This window comes from Rhea americana, unplaced genomic scaffold (genome assembly GCF_003343005.1).
Source record: "Rhea americana isolate MKP2758 unplaced genomic scaffold, rheAme1 scaffold_477, whole genome shotgun sequence".
Taxonomy (NCBI): Eukaryota; Metazoa; Chordata; class Aves; order Rheiformes; family Rheidae; genus Rhea; species Rhea americana.
The window spans coordinates 104266-121506 of NW_028186620.1; the positions used below are offsets into that span (position 1 = coordinate 104266).

The window sequence follows — 17241 nt, forward strand, 5'->3', positions numbered from 1 at the left end:
GGCACAGCTCCAACTTTCCCTGTTCGTCTTTTTTTTTCCTTTCCCCCCTCCCTCCTTCCCTTCTATGCAGTTAGAGAAATACAACTCAAGTTTGAAACCTCTGGGTGCTACAAGACAAGGTAGGTGCCTTTCTCTAAAGATTGCTTTAATTTCTTCAGCTGTGGCTGCTTTTTCTGTCACTAGCCCATTCTCGTTGCTTGAATAGGAATCACACTCCAGACCTCTCTTAGGCAGCTTCCTGTTACAATTATCTCATTTGCAGAGAGTCAAGTTTCATTTTTTGTCTCAGTAGCTGGACCTCTCCTCCCCCAGCTATAAGCCCTGAAGTGTACAGCAACAATTAAGGCCAAAATAAACAGGGCATCAAGGAAAGTAAGTGAAATTTGTTCTGCAGATGCAGGCTCAAATTTTCTCCTGATTGTCTTGTCTGGTAATGTCATAACAAAGGACACTCATCGGAGTGCCAGTGCCTCACAGATTTGAGGTCACAAACTTCATGTGTTCCTTGCAGTGAAGGGACCAGACCTGTTTATAGCACAGGAAATCAGTATAGGCAGGAGGTCATCATAAAGCTCCTCATTCCCCTCCCTGCCCTGCATTAGTTTTGGAGATATCATGAAATTTTGCCTGTGCCTCATTTTGGGTCCCAGTCAAAACCAGTATGTTTGGAAATCTGGGGGGAGAAAGTAGGTGAATGGAGTTAGTATTTTCAGACTTATTCTAAGACAAACCTCAAAGCTGTAGATCTTGGAACACACATTGTCTGTATAAAATGCAATATCCTCAACATGTCACTGTCCATCACATTCCTGCGCTTACCCCCCTGTACTGGCAACGATTCTTCTGTTATGGTGGATGGCTGGTGTGGATTATACAGGCTGATTCCTTCTTGGCTGTTGCTTCAGTGTGGCTGTGGTGTGTGTGTGTGTGTGTGTGTGGAGTGTCTGGGAAAGGGTGGTTTAGAAAAGGCTTTCCTATGGCTGCTTATTCTGCAATTTTTTAGAGAATCGAAGAGTTGTAGTGTCACCTCTTACTGTTAAGGAAAGTCTGCGCTTTTGTGATTTGAAGCTTTTCCTTATGAAGCATGGAGGGGATTTGTTTCTTTTCAAAGTTTAGGAGAGGACAAGGTTTTCTGGATCCTCACGTACTGGTGAATCTCCACCCTGCCTGTGTTCCACTCGCATCATGTGAATGCAGAAGCTGGCTGAGCAGTGTTGATTAAGTCTGGACTGCAAGCACTGTATGTGCTGCTGTGGACCCCAGGGCACTATCCAAGTGCTCTGTCAGATCAACTGAATGTGCAGATGCCCTGGACAGTTAACAGGAGCTCTGAGTCAATCCGACTAATGTAGATCTGGGTATACCAGTGGATAGGAGGTTAACCCTGAGCACCTGTAACGAGGGAGGGGGTGACTGCAGGGCCGAATCTGTAGCTCAGTCTGCTTTGGACCCCGAGTGAATGACAGCTGAGGAGCTTTGCCCCTGCTTACTCTGGTGAGGTTGAAAGGGCTAAGCACTTATTTTTTGTGGGTGAGTAGCCCCCTTCATGTGAGCAGATCTTGAAGTGTGTGGGGGAAGCGAAAGCACTGGTTTGTGACAATACAGAAGAGCCTCCTGGATTGGGTGGCTCTGTTTTTAAGAGCTTGAATTTATAGATGTCTGAGATTCTGTTTCCCTTGCCTCCTCAAGGCAGAGGTTGTGGTTTGAGAGGTGCCAAATGAGGAAATGAGAATCAGTTTTGCTTTTTCTAGTCATTCTCTGTGAGCTGGGGGGCTCATTGTGAAGCCTGTGGACCCCTTGCCTAGGCCAGGGGAAGACATCCATTTCTCAGGATGGAGTTTTTCCCCTGTGTGGCTTGTGGATGGGAGCTTGTGCAGGATGCAGGGAGTGCAACTTGGCCACAGGGAGCACAGCTTGGCCATCTTAGCTGGCTTTGTAACTTGAACTTGATTGACAAAGGTGTCCCAAGGGGAAGGATTTTGGCTAAGGACATATGGGAATGTGTTTCTGGAGGAACTGTTGTTAAGCCAATTTGAAAACATAGTGAGACCTGGTAGATTATTTTGATTTTTATTAATGAAATCATAAGCAACTGATAAAGACGTTCTCATCCTCTTTTTTAGATCACTTGCCAGATCTCAGGATTAATATCCATCAGATGTGTTATTTTTAAGCTTTATTCCAGGAGAGGTGTGTCTTTAATTTTTTTTCTTCCTCTTAAACCACAGTGTTGGAAGAAAATGTTCCTTGAATGCAAGGCTTTGGGGGGAAGGGGGGATATGTGGTGCTTCTCTTCGCTGTCAGCTTCACTAAAAAGAGCTGAATGACTCGCTGTGTCCTCATTGACACTTGTGTACATGTGTTGAAGGGCTCATCTGGATTCCTTTGAGTGGACTTCTGATAAGCAGCTGCCTGAGCCCTACCAACAACAGACATGAAGGCCGGAGGATTGGAAGGGTGGAGCAGGCAGGGAAGGAGCCTGTAAAGAGCTCTGCTGCTGCAAGTGCCTTTCCCCACCCTGCCTGCATCCCCCACTGCCACCATGGCTCAGTGCTTCTGCTGCTGCCGCTTGTGCCAGTGTTTCCTCTTGGAGGAGGAGAAAGCTGCCATCCTGATTGGCAGAAAAATCAACAAAATACTGAGAGAGAAGAGACGAGACCAGCAAGAGCTGAAATTGCTGCTTCTTGGTGAGTCATGCTGGGGGGAAGGTACTGTTTTTCTATTCAGCAACAGCTCAGCAGAGGAGGGATAGGGGGAGGAAAAAGAGGGGTCATGGGGTAGGACAGGTGAATGGGGGCAGGGAGCCCCCCAAAGTCCAAACTTGAAGTGTCTTGTTTTTGCTTTTCTTGGTCTTTTGTCACCAGGAGCTTCTCCTCTGAATGCATCTTTCTGAAGCTGTCAACTCTCTAGATGTGACACATTGCAATCCCACCCTGCCATTCCTCTGTGTCCCACAGGAAAGAACTATTTGTCCCTCTCTCTCCTTGTCCCATAGGAGACCTCTCCACCCTCACTGCGCCACACAGGACCATTCTCCTTCTCTTATATTGGCTGCCTTGCATACTCAGAGCAGCTGTTCTTGACACTTGATTTTAGATCTCGAAGCTGGGGTGGCATCATAAATATTGCTATGCACAACCCCAGTCTGCATGCCACATGCCCAGAAAGGTCTTTAACACAGTTGGCCTACCACTTAGTAGTGTTCTCAAGGGCCACCACAGACTGGATCCAAATCCTAATTACCAGCTGTAGCTTTTGTTGTGGTCACAATTGTCTGAAACAGAGAAGCATTTCTTCTGGTCTTGCTCTGTCAGCCAATTCTTGCCAACTTGGAGTAACAGGAGCATCAGATTGTGTCGTTTGTCATGGAAGATGCATGACTTGGATGCATGTGTGCAGGGAACTAGACTAGCAACTGTTAATGCTTTCTCATTGCAGAATTATTAATTGCTGATTCAAGAGCACAGCTCTGGGAGCTGGGATTCTTCATTTTTAAACAACTCTGAGGCTTTCTTTTGATTTTCAGTGATTTTTGTTTTTCTGAGTCTATACAAAATTTCAGTTTGTGGCCAGAAAATCACAAGCATGTGTAGAAGTGGATATGCAAGGCTAGTTTCCTGTGCACTTCTAGTTAGACCTTGTGCCAAAAGAAATCATCCTGTTCCCAGACAGTTTATTCTTCCTTGTGCCAGCACAGGTGTTTGTGAGACTCTGTGGCCCAGACTGTGGAACTGATCTGAGTTAATTTTAGCTACCTTAAATTGAACCTTGTTTGTTTTTACCAGGTTAGTTTTAACTCCGATCTGTTCGCCACGCAGTGCAGGGTAGTATGGATGTGGTGACAGGGATCCAAGAAAAGGGGACGAGTTCAATTCTTTCTGTAGGGATGCTGGCTTACCAGCCCAGAGCACATTCAGCTGTGGCCTAAGAGAGAAACTTCATACATACTGATAGGGGAAGATGACACTGACTTACTGGAGTGACTTCCTTACTCTGCAGACCAGGCAAAAATCTTCAGCCTTGAGCTTTGGCATCCATTGCTCTGTATGTAACCGCACAACCTGTTTCCCTGAAGTGCTGCCTGTTCTCACCAGCTCTCAGCAAAGCTTTTGGGAGCTCTAGTAGGCTGCTACCACTGGCTTCAGCCCTGAAATCAGAAGTACTGTTGTACCTCCTGCTTTCTTGGAGATTCTCCAACTCTTCAACTGTGCAGGTACTTTGTCAGAGCATGACACTGACAGGTCGAATGCAGCAGATTAAAAGTACAGGCATGAGTCCTGCAACCATGTGAAGAAAGGTCCATAGGAGAGTTAAAAAGCCAGTATTAGGGAATATCACAATCTTTCTCCAATGGTTGTACTCATCTCATTGACCATCTCCTTCTGCTTCACTCTGGCTGGGCAGAATGGAAAGGGGATGACAGAACCAGGATGGACCATCTGTTCGGGCTCAGTCTAGGACTTAGCAACTGAAGTGCCAGGTCACTCCTGCACAGAGGCTGGATTTCAGATGCATTTGCAAAGGAAGAAGTATTCACTGACGCCAGTTGTAGGCATTCGGCTCTGCAGCACAGCCTGAGCAGTGGGAATGTAACAGTCCTCAGCTATTTGCTCCAGATTAGACAGAAAACTGCAGGGAGCCATGGAACAAGGAAGCAGTTAGTCCCTTTGACCCTAGGACTGTGTCACACATCTGCAGTGTCTTTGGCTGATCCTCAGGCCACATTCTGTTCACCTTGCACAGTGCACATGCCAGCTCCCCTGTGCTCAGTGTCCCCTCCATGGTGCAGTTCTCTCCTGCCTACTCATGCTGCAGCACGTGGGAAGAAGATGGTCTTCTGCCAGCAGACAGGCAGTTATGATCCTTCTCAGTTTTGCCTGAGCCTTCCACACAAGAGAGGGGAGCAAGGAAACTGTCCCTGCCCTGGAAACCAGGCTTTTTGCCTGCTTTAGGTGGGACAGAAAATGGAGGTTGAAACTTCCGACTTGGGCTTCAGCAGTTTGAGCAGTGAGTTTCTTCTGAGTTGTTCAGGGCTGGGGCCAGAGATTGAGAGAAATCAGATTCGCAGAAGAAAAAAGACTCTCAAATACAGATACAATTTATTGTTTTTGTGTATTATTGCAGCACTGGAGCTACAGCGAGAGAGGAGAAAAAAGGAAGCAAGTCTCAGAGGTAGGAGACAGCAGCAGTAGTGATAGAGAAGCTGGAAGTGTCCTTCTTGGAGCTGGGGGTAGCCCTCTAACCTCAGGACTTGAGCAAAGGAGACGCAGGCATCTGGGGCTTATCTGAAGGGAGGGTGTCAAGGGATGGGGACAAACTCTTTTCAGTTTCCCATGTGACAGGACTAGAGGCAGTGGGCAAAAACTGAACCACAGAAAGTTCTGCCTGAATGTGAGGGGGAATTTCTTCACTGCGAGAGTGACATAGCACTGGAACAGGTTGCCCAGAGAGGGAGTGGAGTCTCCTTCTCAGGAGCTATTCAAAGCCCGCAACCCTATCTAACATGCTGTAGGTGACCCTTCTTGAGCAGGGGGGTCGGACTAGATGATCTCCAGAGGTCCCTTCCAACCTTACTGATTCTATGATTCTATCTAATCCAATCTAACTGTGCTATCTTCCCCAAAGGGTGGCAGGTATTCTAGTGGCTCAGCTGCCCTGCTGCTTCGTTTCCAGAGCTGTACCACAGGCAACTTGACAAGGGGGGACACTGGAGCAGCAACATGTGGGAGCGCATGCTTGGGAAATGGGCATCCTGCAACTGATGCAAGGAACAAATGGAATCAAGGTGCAAACCCTGCACCAAACCTGCCGCTGCCACATCTTGGCTTTGCCAGAGAGAAATGCTTGCTGTGTCCATGAGGATCAGTGAAAGATATTTCCCAGCGAGAAAGTGTGTCTGTGGAGGAGGAGGGGAAAGCAGGTAAGAGTGGAGCCCAGAAACATGAGTTTTCCAGGACAGCAGCTGTGGAGAGAGCAGATTCACACAGACTTCATGACACTATTGATCCATGGGAGGTAGGCAGCAATGTATGTGTAGAAACCAGACTGATTGCCATACCCATAGGAGAAGATACCGTAGGCTTTGTTGTTGCAGACGAGTGGACCCCCAATATCGCCCTGCAAAACAGATAGACAGCAGGGGAAGAGATCAGTATTGATTATGGGGTATCCTTTGGGGACAGGGGGTTGCATGCACCAAGAACAGTGAGGCTGTGTATGCCAGGACAGAGCCTCTGCAGGAGGAGCTTGGACTTGCTGTGGATTGGGGGTAGCTCTGGGTCCCAAAGAGACCATAGATAATCCTGTCTGGGGCCCAGTATATGAAGAGTCAGTGCAGCTACAGCTGGGGGAATGCTGAAGCTTAAAGCTCATTTTTTACCCTTCTGTTGGCTGCCCATCACTATGAAATGCACCCGCATCTGCTGTGAGGTTTAGGGCAAGCCCCTCAGCAGCCAAACTGTGTCCCCTTGTGCTGTCACAGGTTGCTAGGCACTCTGCTGCAGGAAGACAGCAGGATGCCCTTGTCTCTTCTGTGGGCACAGAGCTTGGCACAAGTGTGATGTCTGCTGTCTGCAGGAGCATTGCTGGCCCTGCAAGGGGCTGATCCTTGGAGATAGAGGCCCAGGGCACCACTTCATCTCCTAGGCCAGGACAGCAAAACAGAAATGCTGATGAGGGAGCATGGGCTGATTTGGGGGAGGGAGGGAAGGCAGTAACAAGCAATTTTGGACATCATGTTTTTAGCAGTTTCTTAGCTCAAATCAGATTCATGCCTAGGACCTGCCTGCAACCCCCACAGAGCCATCTACTCTCTGTGTCTGACACTGACCTTTTCAAGAGCTCCAGTGGATCCAGTGCGGGCACAGATCAAGTTGTTAGCAAGTCCAGGGTTTAAGTTTAGGCAGTCCCTTGGTTTGAGGATGGTGACCTTGGCTTCATGGAGCATGGCAGCAGGCATCTCATGGCCCCAGCCAGCTATGCTGCATACAGTCCCTCCAAGGGCTTTTTGTTTTTGGAAGAAAATGGTCTTAACATAGTTATTACTGGTGGCATTGCCTTCCAGCTGGGCAAGGGGACAGAAAATACAGAAAAAAAGTTTTTATTCTTTAAATGTTCTGTGGTGAAGGCTGTCCCCTCCCGCTCCAGTGCTACAGCTCAGCCCCGTGTGCCTGTGAATCTGGACAGATAGGACCATGGAAGTGCCCCAGGTGAGCAGTTACCTTCAGCAAGAGGATGTCATTCCCATTCTGAGGAATTGTGAAGTCTGGGTGGCGGTGATACTTTTGGACTTCAAATTTTTGCCAGCTTTCCTCTTTCTTCTGGATGTTGTAGGCTCCAAGGATGACAGTCAGAGGTTTGTGGCTGGTAAAAATCAAACCCAGTGTCTGTCATTTGTTTTTTCCTGTCTGCCCTGGTGACAATGAGGCACGTCTCTCTGGGGCATAACCTGGAGATACAGACTGGGTTTTAAGCAAGATTGGTGGGAGCAAGGAACACTGCCAGGGAATCTACCCAGCCAAGAGGCAGAGTGAAATACCAGGTTACTCTGCCTCTAGTACTTGAGCCTGCAATTAGGAGCCAGCTGAGCTGATTTGGTCCAGTGCTGCTGTTGGGTAAGGACATGTATTAATGCATGCAGACTTCATGGACCTGGGGAAATCCAGGCACCAGGCAGGGATTTTTAAATCAGGATCCTGCTGTAGGCCAGTGTACTAATATCTTTTCTAGTCTCTGCATCATCTGCAGAAGAGACTGTCTTGGCAAAACTGGAAGGATGCTGGGTGTGAGTGGGAATCTCTCTCAATTAGGCAGGTGGGGCTTTGGGCACCAGCCCCTGGGTTCTGTTTCTGGCTCTTCTGCTGACTCTCCTTTCCATCCCCTGGATAGGGCAGCTGGCTCTGAGCCCAAGCTACGGGCATGAGGACAGAGCTGTCAGCCCCAGCGTGCCTAGAAACTGTACCCAGAGTTCATGCATACCTAGTAAAGCCACCACACCTGTCCATGCCTCGGTTTTCCCAACCGAAGGGATAGAAGAGAGCTGGACAACCAGCTACCTCAAAAGAGAAGATTATTAATTCTATCAATAATCTTGAAGGTCTTTGGCAGCAGAAAGGGCAAAGCCTGGTGCCAGAAGGTCCCTGCTATGACAGCAGGTCCATGACAGCAGCTAGTAAGACTTCTGACTGGAGGTCCAGGAAGAGTCAGATGGGTCATGAAGAAAACCTGGCAAGGAGCTGAACTTACTCTGAGCATGACCTGGAGAATGGCATGGGGATGGGTGGCTCGAGGGAGAGCCATGGACAGACGCCTGCTGTTTTGGTGCCAGCCCCTGTAGCCTTGCCCTATCCCAGCAGTGCTAGAGAAAGAGTTTAGTCACAGCCTGAGAAGGAAGTGACTCAAACTGTTAGCCTCTGTCTGGGCGATATTATCTGGATCATGGCAGTGCAACAATCTCATTGTGCCAGGTGCTATACAAAAGTAGCACAAACTTACTTGAAACACTGAGCCGCTGTCATCACCCAATTTGGGGCCACTAGGAAGCCTCCGCAGAAGTGGTTGTTCTTTCCCTGCAGATAGGCCATGTATGGTCTGGAGTGGACATTGGCTTCGGCTCCTCCCTCAATACGATTCCAGAAATAATCTGCAACACACCAGACTGAGGATGAGCAAAGCAGGGGGCACAGGACATAATGGCCAGGACTCTTCCTTCCTCAGCCCTTTCCCCACTTTATGGCTGGTCCTACTTACTGGCGATGGCTGGAGGGTATGTCACCAGCAGCAGGGAGAGCAGGAGTTTCTGCAGATGCTTCATCATAGCGTTCTTGGCTTCAGTGGATCCCTTGGATGCTGGGCAGCAACTGGGGTCTCTTGTTGCTCCCAAGAAGGTTATATAGCCTGAAACTAGACTCCAGGAAACCACAGAGGCTAGGCTTATCTGATTAATCTATCTGCAAACTGCATACCTCAGCAATCTGAGAGGGGAATTCAGTCAGCCTTAGCCTTGGGCATCAGCCGCCTTCGTCTTGGGTCTGACCTGTGGTATCTGACATCCTTCTAAACCTGGAGACAGTTTAACCCATTGCCTCTTAGCTGGAAGCTGTAGGAAGTATATTCACCCCAATGCTTTGCCCTCCAGTGTGCCCTTTTCTTGCAACTTGTATTTGTTGTTGTGCGCTTGTGAATGCTCTTGATGTTTATCATGAGCCTTGCAAAACCATGATTTTTTTTAACTCAGTGTACAGGTTCCCAAGGCTGTGCAATGGCAGTTGAGGACTCTCTTGCTCTTTCTCTGTAGGTATGGTCCTGGATCATAGAGCAGTCCTTGCTCTATGTAATTGTAATTACTACAATTGCTACATGTAATTGTAACACCACACAGGTCATGGCTTTGTGAGGGCAAGGAGTTCTAGGGCAGCTTCATGAGCGTGGCTCTCTGTTGGATCACAGCGGCATGACTGTACTGTGGTCACCTTAGGATTTGTGTTCTGCAGCACATGACAGCTTGGAACTGTGTTGTACAGCAAAAGACATCATTAAGTGCTGCTTTCTGGCTGTAGTTGTTGCCTGTTAAACAGGAGAGTTCACAGTCCCTTTTGCCAGCAGGTGTGAGAGGAGACAGGACACTTCTGGGGCAGGACTTGCTTTCCCTGTGGTTTGTTGTGGGTGGACAAAGATGAGATATGGGTTTGCGATTCTGCCCCTTCACTGCCCAGAGGTAGAGAGGGGCTGTGTCTCCCTGAAGCTGGCCATATTCCTCTTGGGAAGGGGTCTTTGCCAAGCCTGTGGCAGCCAGGTCCACCTCCACCCTGGCAGGCAGTGATTTTTAAAAGTCAAATGAGTGCCAAGTGCCTTTCTGCAGCACCTGGCAAGGATGCGTCTCCCCTGGGCCCACAGACAGCTGTGCATCCCCCTCTGTCAGCTCATGGCAGGAGAAGGCTGGGCATCCACCTGCCTCCCGCTGGCTCCAGCCAGCTTGGAGTGTGGACACATCTGGACCCTCACCTCACCAGTCGTTCCTTCCTTTGGCTGGTGATGACATGGGGCTGACACGTCTATCTCACCCTATCTGGCTGCCCTCCTATCCCCAGTGCCACAGGAAAAAAAAACAATTTTAAGCTAAAAGCCAGCATTCTCGTGCAGAGACTGCAGCAGCTGGAGCTTCAAGGAAAACCCTGACGTGACAAAGATATGTACTAGGCAGATAAGCAGTTGCAGTCTTTTCACTTGCAGATTTCCTAGCTGATAGCAGCTGTTAGCAGAAGCCCAAACCATGGACTCCTTTCAGTTTCCCCAGGGTGTCATGGGTGTGTGGAGGCACTGAAGTAGTTTCCCTTCATCCCAGGAAATGATAGGGAGAACATGGGAGCCTATGTCCTGGGTCAGACCACAGGCCTATCTAGGCCATCTCTTCTCTCTGATAGAAGCAACTGCTGGAAGCCCAGTGAAGACCATGAAAACAGGGCAGTCATCCTCATCACCTGGATTGGACATGGTTTCTGTATTTCTGAAATTCTCCACTGGATTTCCCCTCCATAAACCAGTCCAGTCTCCCCTTGAGCTTGTACACACTTCCAGCATCCTGCACCAGTGAGTTTTGCAGCTTAATTTGTTATGGAGGCACTGACCCTGCCTTTGTGTTCTCCTTCAGGAAAGCGCCTAGCCCTCTGCTCTGGATATGAGACACACCATCAGAAACTACTGAGGGTTAAAGAGGAGAGCAGGGCTCAGAGCGGGACTACTCAGTGGTTAGGCTAGTTGCTTTATAGCCAGTGCGGCTGTGAAGGAGAAGCTGGTGTAAAGTGTAGGGGGCTGCAGCCTAGGGATACTTCAAGAGAGGGGCTAGAGCATCCTCTGCAGGAAGGAGCAGCTTTCTGCTGCCTGCAAGGGGAGGATCATGAACCCTTTTTGTTGTGTGCTGCTGCTAGAATGGTCTCTTCTGCTGTGTCACCAGGTCTGGGCTTGTCTTCCCAAGAGGGAGAGAACTAGAGGAAAGGTAGCTGTCCCCCTCCGAGTCTGCCAGCAACCCAGTGGCTGAGGAGCTGCCACTGCCAGCAGGCTGACTCCATGCCTTCACTAACTAAACCTTCCCTCCCTGCTCCTTAGAGACAAGGTATGAGAAAGGAGGAGACAGATTCTCTGCAAAATGCAACTGAGTTTACTGTGGATGTTACATGTGTGACAAGTTCAAGCAGGGACAAGGGGAATCTGCAAAGGAAATGGGGTCCTGGTATCTCAGCCTCTTTCTAGGGCCATCTGGGACAACGTGCCTCTGACAAGGTGATTTAGCATGGCCTAGGACTGGCTTCCTGAAACAGGCAGGAACCCAGATATGCAGTGGCCCCAGAGCAGCCAGGCCCCATCCTGGGTAAAAAAAAAGGGATCCTTGTGCCCATCCCCTCAGTCGTGCTGGCTCCCAGGGAGAGGGGAGGGAATCAAGCCTTCAGCAGGGGCAAGAAGGAAACCGGTTCAGGGCTCCAAGGCTGCGCTGATGCTGAAGCGAGTCCTGGTGCTGCCACTACTTCTTCATGGTTTTTCTGATCCAGGGCAAGTATTTGGCAACACGGGTGTAGACTCCAGGAGGGTTGTCGTACCCAAAGGAGACGATGCCTTCTGCTATGCTATTGCACACCAGAGGCCCACCAGAATCTCCCTGCAGAGATAAGAGGGGTTTTAGAGGTTTTTTCCACATGGGAACAGGTTTGCCCTGGTCCCTCACTGCCCAGGCCCTGCCAGCAGGGCTGTCTCTTCTGTGGCTCTGCTCCTGCCCTATGTGCCTGCTCTCATGGAGAAGCTGTCTGGAAAGGCAGGATGGGGCTCTCCCTGGCCATGGGCAGGTGGAGAGAGCACTGCAAGTGGGCCATGCTCTCGAGGCACCCTTGGAGCTAGTCCACATAGGGGCTAGGAATCAAGGGCCTGTCACCCCTGTTGGGAACCAACTACCAGGGATCGACCTGGGCCAAGCCTGGCTCCCTTGGCCCCACTTCAGCTTGTACCTGGCTGGAGTCACTGAGCTCATGAAAGCTGCCAGCACAGACCATGCTATTGTTGAGCTCTGGGTAGAAGCGGGTGCATTTCCTGCGGCTGTAGATGGAGACTTTGGTTTCAAAGAGCTTGTTGGTCTCCTGGTCCTTGTCAATCAGGCCCCACCCTGCCAAACTGCACCTGGTACCCGTTTGGATATCACTGCTGGTCTTGGGAAGTGCAATGGTCTTGACATACTTGTTGAGAGTGATCTTCGCTGTCAGCTGGGGGAAAGCAAGGTGTTTGGAGAAGGCCATTAGCACAATGGTGAGTGGATGTTTCACATGCAGAGACAGGAGAGGTCTAGCAGGGCTGAAAGCTCTGGTAAGCTGCTGTGGGCACAGCACCAGAGCCCACAGCTCCCTCCCAGCTTCCTCCCAGTCCACAGGAGGAGCTGATGGTTTGTAGAAGGAGCTAATGGCATGAAGATGCTCTGCCCAGTCCCCATCAGCCCTGCTGTCCCATCCCACCCAGACTCACTGCCTGCCACAAGACTGCTTGCCTTGAGGAGCATAATGTCGTTGGACATCGTGTTGGGGTTGTATTCAGGGTGCAAGTGGTATCTGAGAACTCCCCGGATCTGCTGAGTCGTCTCTGGTTTGTTGATGCTGTGAGCCCCCAGGATGACCGTGATGTTCCTGGCCGTGGCAGCAGAGGGGAGAAAGGGACAACACGGTTTGGGTCTCACCTGCTTCCTTCCCTGGTCACGGGCAGGTGGAGAGAGCTACTCATCAAAGGAGGAAGAGGAACATGCTCCAAAATGGTGATGGACCTCATTGGCAGGGGGGGAGTAAGGGGATAGAACCCCTGCATGAAGTACTCACCCCAGGCAGTGTGCGGCTGTCATTACCCAGGAAGGGGCCACCAGGAAGCCTCCACAGGCAAACCTACCAATCTTTAGGTATGCCATGTAAGGGTGGGAGTGGGGCTGAGCCTCGTGGCCTCCCACAATCTGACCCCGCAGAGCACCTGCAAGACACCCCACCACAGGATAAGCCAGTAGCTGCCAAGGGCACAGCCCAGGCCGGCAACTTTATCCCACCAGCCTGCAACACCCCAACTTACTGGTAGTGGCCCATGGGCAGGAGAGCAGGAGCAGTAGGGCCAGCAGTGGCTGGGGCTGGTGCATCTCTTCCCCCCAGCTGAATGCTCCTTCCAAGCAATGTGGAAAGCTGAATCTCCCAGTACCCAAGAGCTATTATTATACCCTGTGACCAGCTGTACCCAGCAGCCCGGAAACCACAGGCAATGGCCTGATTGGGCTAATCAGAGCAGCACAGCATCCCCACAGTTCTATCTGCATCTCCTCTGTTCTGGGTGCTCGCATGCCCCTCATACTCAGGCTGCAGTTGCTGATGACTGAGTAGGGCAGAGGGAGCCTGGCATGCTTCTGCTCCAGGGCCATGGTGCTGCCAATCAACAGAGGCACACTGGGGTGTTTTCAGGGTGAGATTTGGCATTTCTCCCCAGTCTGACTGCAGGACAAATCACAGCTGGCTGCTTCAAAGTGTGGTATCCTGGAGCCCTGGCAATAAGGGCATCTTGCAGTGTACTTTCCCTGAGGCTCTCCACTTCCTCCTGGAGGAGTCAGGTCACTTCATGGTTTGTCAGCAAGTGCAAGGACTGCAAATGCTCTTTCTCTCCCATGATTTTCCCTCTGCAACTGGTCTGGCCATCATCGCACCCATCCAAACAGGGCTGGAGGAAGCCTTCATCTACCCTGCTCTGGATTCTCTGCTCTCTTTCTCTTCCCTGACCTGAAGTCACCCAATAGCCAGGCTGCAACTGTAGTCTTTACTGTGACTCGAGCAAGGTGTGACTTGGTTAAATGCTAAACTGGGCACAAATTCTCAGCTGTCAGGGAAGCAGCATTAAGGATGGCTGGGGCTGGCTCGCTAGGCTCTGTGTCCCCTCAGGTTGCCATCACAAGATACTCTGCTTGGAGGCAAACCCCAGCCTGCATCTCTTTGCAGATGCACCTCTGCTTTCCTGGCCAGGGTGTTACCACCCCTCAGAGGCCAGCATGAGCTTTAGACCCCCGCCCTGCATAGCAGCCCAAGTTTACTAGTTTTGCCTTCTGCAGTCTCAGACCTTTGTGCTAAAACCAGGTGCAGCAGAGGCAGAACCCAACTAACCCTGATTCTTCTATTGGTGGCCCCCAGGGAGCATCCCCACAGCTCAAACCAGCAGTCCTGTGCCCGCCTCTAACCTTGTTATGTGAAATGCTCAGCACTAGGCAGGATCTGCCCTTGCCACTCAGCAGACCGGCCATCTGCCCGGCCACCCTCATCTCCTCCTGGCTTTGTGGGCCTGAGCACCAGCCATCAGTGGGCTGCCCCATGGGCCTGGCCCCTGTGGGAGGCACCAGGAGGGCCAGGGGTTGAGCTGCTCCTCAGACAGCATGGCCTGGGGAGGGCATTCCAGGGAGAGCCACAGTCTGAGAATGGAAAACCCCTGAAATGGTTCCTGGAAGTAAAATCAGAGTGTGTGGGTAGGTATAAGCAACCCAACAGATAAGGCATCCCCCTCACACTTCGCAGAGCAGGCTCCAACAGGCCAGGGAGCCACTCAGGGCAGGGTGCTGGGAGCAGGGGTGTCCTGCACACTGCTTCGCAGGTGCAGGCAGGTGTTTGATTACCACCTTGTTTAAAAGTGTACATATAAAGGGCTCCCATGCACCCCAATCCCCAGCTCCTGCTGTGAGCCTGCGCCCAGCAGTGACCTTGTGCAAGGTTTTGCTTTCTCCTTGATCACAGTGGTGCTGAGCAGAGAGCTCAGAGCTGGGGCCACTGGATTTTGTTTGTTGCTCTGTAATAGTTAAGTGCTCAGCACCACCAGGGCCAGCCTACACTGAAGAAAGTAAAAAGCAGGCAACAGGCGCCTGTCCCAAGTGGCTTAGCATTCATAGGTGTGAAAGACAGGCAGAGAGGAGATGGAGGAAGGGATTTAGCCAGCACAGGACCATGATCGATGGCGCCTGGGAGACACTGATGCTCTGCAGACAGCATGCCGCAGCCTGGTGGCTCTAACCGCAGGGAGGCGTATGCTTGCTCTTCCTGCGCCAGGCTCCAGCTTACCACAAACCTGCCGGTGTGATGTTTGCTTCCCCACTCCGATGGCCCACTGCATGGGCACCGCCCTGGTTGTTTACCCTGAGCCTTCGCTGGCCCATTTCCTCCCTTCCCAAACACTGGAGGAAGGCCTTGGCCACAAGCTGAGGCACAGCAGCTTCCATGAGGGCTCCTGGGCTCTTGGAGCTGGAAGCTCCTGCCGGGTCTCTGGAGCAGCCACGTGGCCTCGACCCTGTTGGGCACTTGGCACTGAGCAGGGCTGGAGGGAGCCACAGTCCCGGGGATGCCGTTGTTCTGGGGACACCGCGGTGCCTGGGACACAGCACCGGTGGCTATAAGGGTGCCCCTGTGGCATGCGGTGGTGTGAGGGGAGAGCCAGGCTGGTCCCAGGCCCAGGAGGAGATCTGGTGCCGGGCACAGCACTTGCGCTGAGCAGATCTTACTCCCCCAGGCTCTAGTTACCCAAGACAAATTCTAGCCCTAGGAAGGGGAGGGATTGTATCTCCATCAATGGCTGACAGCGCTGGGAGCAGTGTGGAGCACCGCAGCAAGACCCAGGAGTTTGCATCTAGTGTGCTTGGTCTGGAAGGGTGCAGATGGATCAGCACCACTGGAGCACTCATGCAGCAGGAACTGAGCACTGGAAAGGCTCGGCACCTTTTGCTAAGGATCAGCCAGAAGGTCAAACCACAGACCTGTCCCAGAAAGGGTACCCATTGGTGCCCAGTGGGGCACCATTGGTGGGCTTTGTTGGGATGTCTCCCAAGTAACACTCTTTCTTTGAGGGGGTGCTTTATGCAGCTGTTTGGTTTCTATTTGGTGTATTTGATGGTTTTGCATTGAGCCAATGTGAAGTTCCTATTGCAAAGCCACTAAAAAAAAAATCAATAACACTTTGCCATTTAAAGTTGTTAATACGGTCAAAAGGAGATGATCCTGAGACTCTCCTGTTGTCTTTCTCCAAATCCAGAGATTTGATGCAGGCACTGTTTCTCAAACACCCCCATTTTGGTGAACTCGCTGTGCTGGGATGCTGCTCTGAGCATGGTGAGGGGCCTCACTGGCTCGTCCCAGCTCCTCAGGCCAGGAGCACCCTGCTGCCCCAGGGATCAGCACACGCCACTGGAAGGGTGACACCCACTGCAGCACAGCAAGGGGACCCGAGCAAGGAAACGCAACCAGCAGATGCCACCCATGGTTTCTAAACCAGCACAACTCCACCCTTCCTGGAGCAGAAAAACACTTGCCAGGCACAGGTGCCTGGGCCAGGCCAGGCAGCACAAGGTGGGGGAGCCTGATGGGACAGGGATGGGGACACCAGCTGCCTGTGTGCCAGCCTGAGGGCTGCCAGACATGCTCCAGGGCCATTCCACCAGGGCCACAGGGCCAAGCTCCACACCAAACTTCACGGCTTGCTTTTCTAATCAGAATTTCTGAAAATACAAGTTTTAATCAGGACTGTGCAACAGCACAGCAGGAAAACCTCAACTGAAGTTGTTGATATTTTATCTTGCATTTGTAGTTTGCTCTCTTTTCCCCTTGACTGCTCAAAGATCAGGCACATCAGTCACTCCATCACAATGTCTTTGTAGTAATGCGCCAGGCTGTTTGCCCTCATTTACTGCAGCTTCTTCTTCTGTTTTGCAGCCTGGTATTTCACTATTAAACATCATCTCTTTTCCATGATACCTTTCTTTCTTGCATGAAATTTGAGTTGGGCAAAAATTAATAAGGCAGAAGGCCTAGCTTTTAAAAATAATTTGATGGGTAAATAAAACAAGCTCTGAGATGTGCTGGGTATACAAGTAGTTTGCGTTTGAGTTAACAGGCTGGTATAACCCAGAGGCCAGACATATAAATGGGTTGAGACAGAAATTAGAGAGGTTTTGTGAAGGACATATCTATTGATGACTATTAATTGCAGTGCTGTAGACACAAACTCTGCTGAGTGCCCGATGCTGGCCAAGTTTGACCAGGGAAAGGGGTGCTTGGCCTGTTTCTCATGTCATTCCCCCAGCACTCGTGCCTGGAGCAGCATGCTAGGCCAAGGGAGCCTGTGGGCTGGTTTAGTGCGCAGCCTTTCCTCCAAAGGTTTTTGTTGTTACCAGAACAGGGGACCTGCAAGGACAGCACATGGCCGGACCCAGAG

At 51.0% G+C, this 17241-nt stretch overlaps 2 protein-coding genes and 1 long non-coding RNA gene across 3 annotated transcripts in view; 1 reads left to right on the top strand and 2 right to left on the bottom strand.

Annotated features, from left to right (window-relative positions):
- Nucleotides 1–16776, top strand: part of LOC146589217 (uncharacterized) — a 17265-nt gene extending 489 nt beyond the window's left edge. Inside the window, exons 2-5 of the long non-coding RNA XR_014897230.1 lie at nucleotides 71–119; nucleotides 2369–2687; nucleotides 12736–12811; nucleotides 16063–16776. This is a non-coding gene — a long non-coding RNA (uncharacterized LOC146589217). The remainder of the gene's footprint in view (nucleotides 1–70; nucleotides 120–2368; nucleotides 2688–12735; nucleotides 12812–16062) is intronic.
- Nucleotides 5980–8875, bottom strand: LOC146589218 (chymase-like). The gene is made up of 5 exons (XM_085316656.1): nucleotides 8749–8875; nucleotides 8494–8641; nucleotides 7221–7362; nucleotides 6830–7063; nucleotides 5980–6117 (listed from the first exon to the last, which is right to left on the bottom strand). The coding sequence occupies exons 1-5, from the start codon at nucleotides 8813–8815 to the stop codon at nucleotides 5980–5982; spliced, it is 729 nt and encodes a 242-aa protein (XP_085172782.1). The 5' UTR covers nucleotides 8816–8875.
- Nucleotides 11516–13163, bottom strand: LOC146589219 (cathepsin G-like). The gene is made up of 5 exons (XM_085316619.1): nucleotides 13087–13163; nucleotides 12846–12990; nucleotides 12524–12659; nucleotides 11994–12245; nucleotides 11516–11650 (listed from the first exon to the last, which is right to left on the bottom strand). The coding sequence occupies exons 1-5, from the start codon at nucleotides 13148–13150 to the stop codon at nucleotides 11516–11518; spliced, it is 732 nt and encodes a 243-aa protein (XP_085172745.1). The 5' UTR covers nucleotides 13151–13163.
- Nucleotides 16777–17241: the final 465 nt, after the last annotated feature.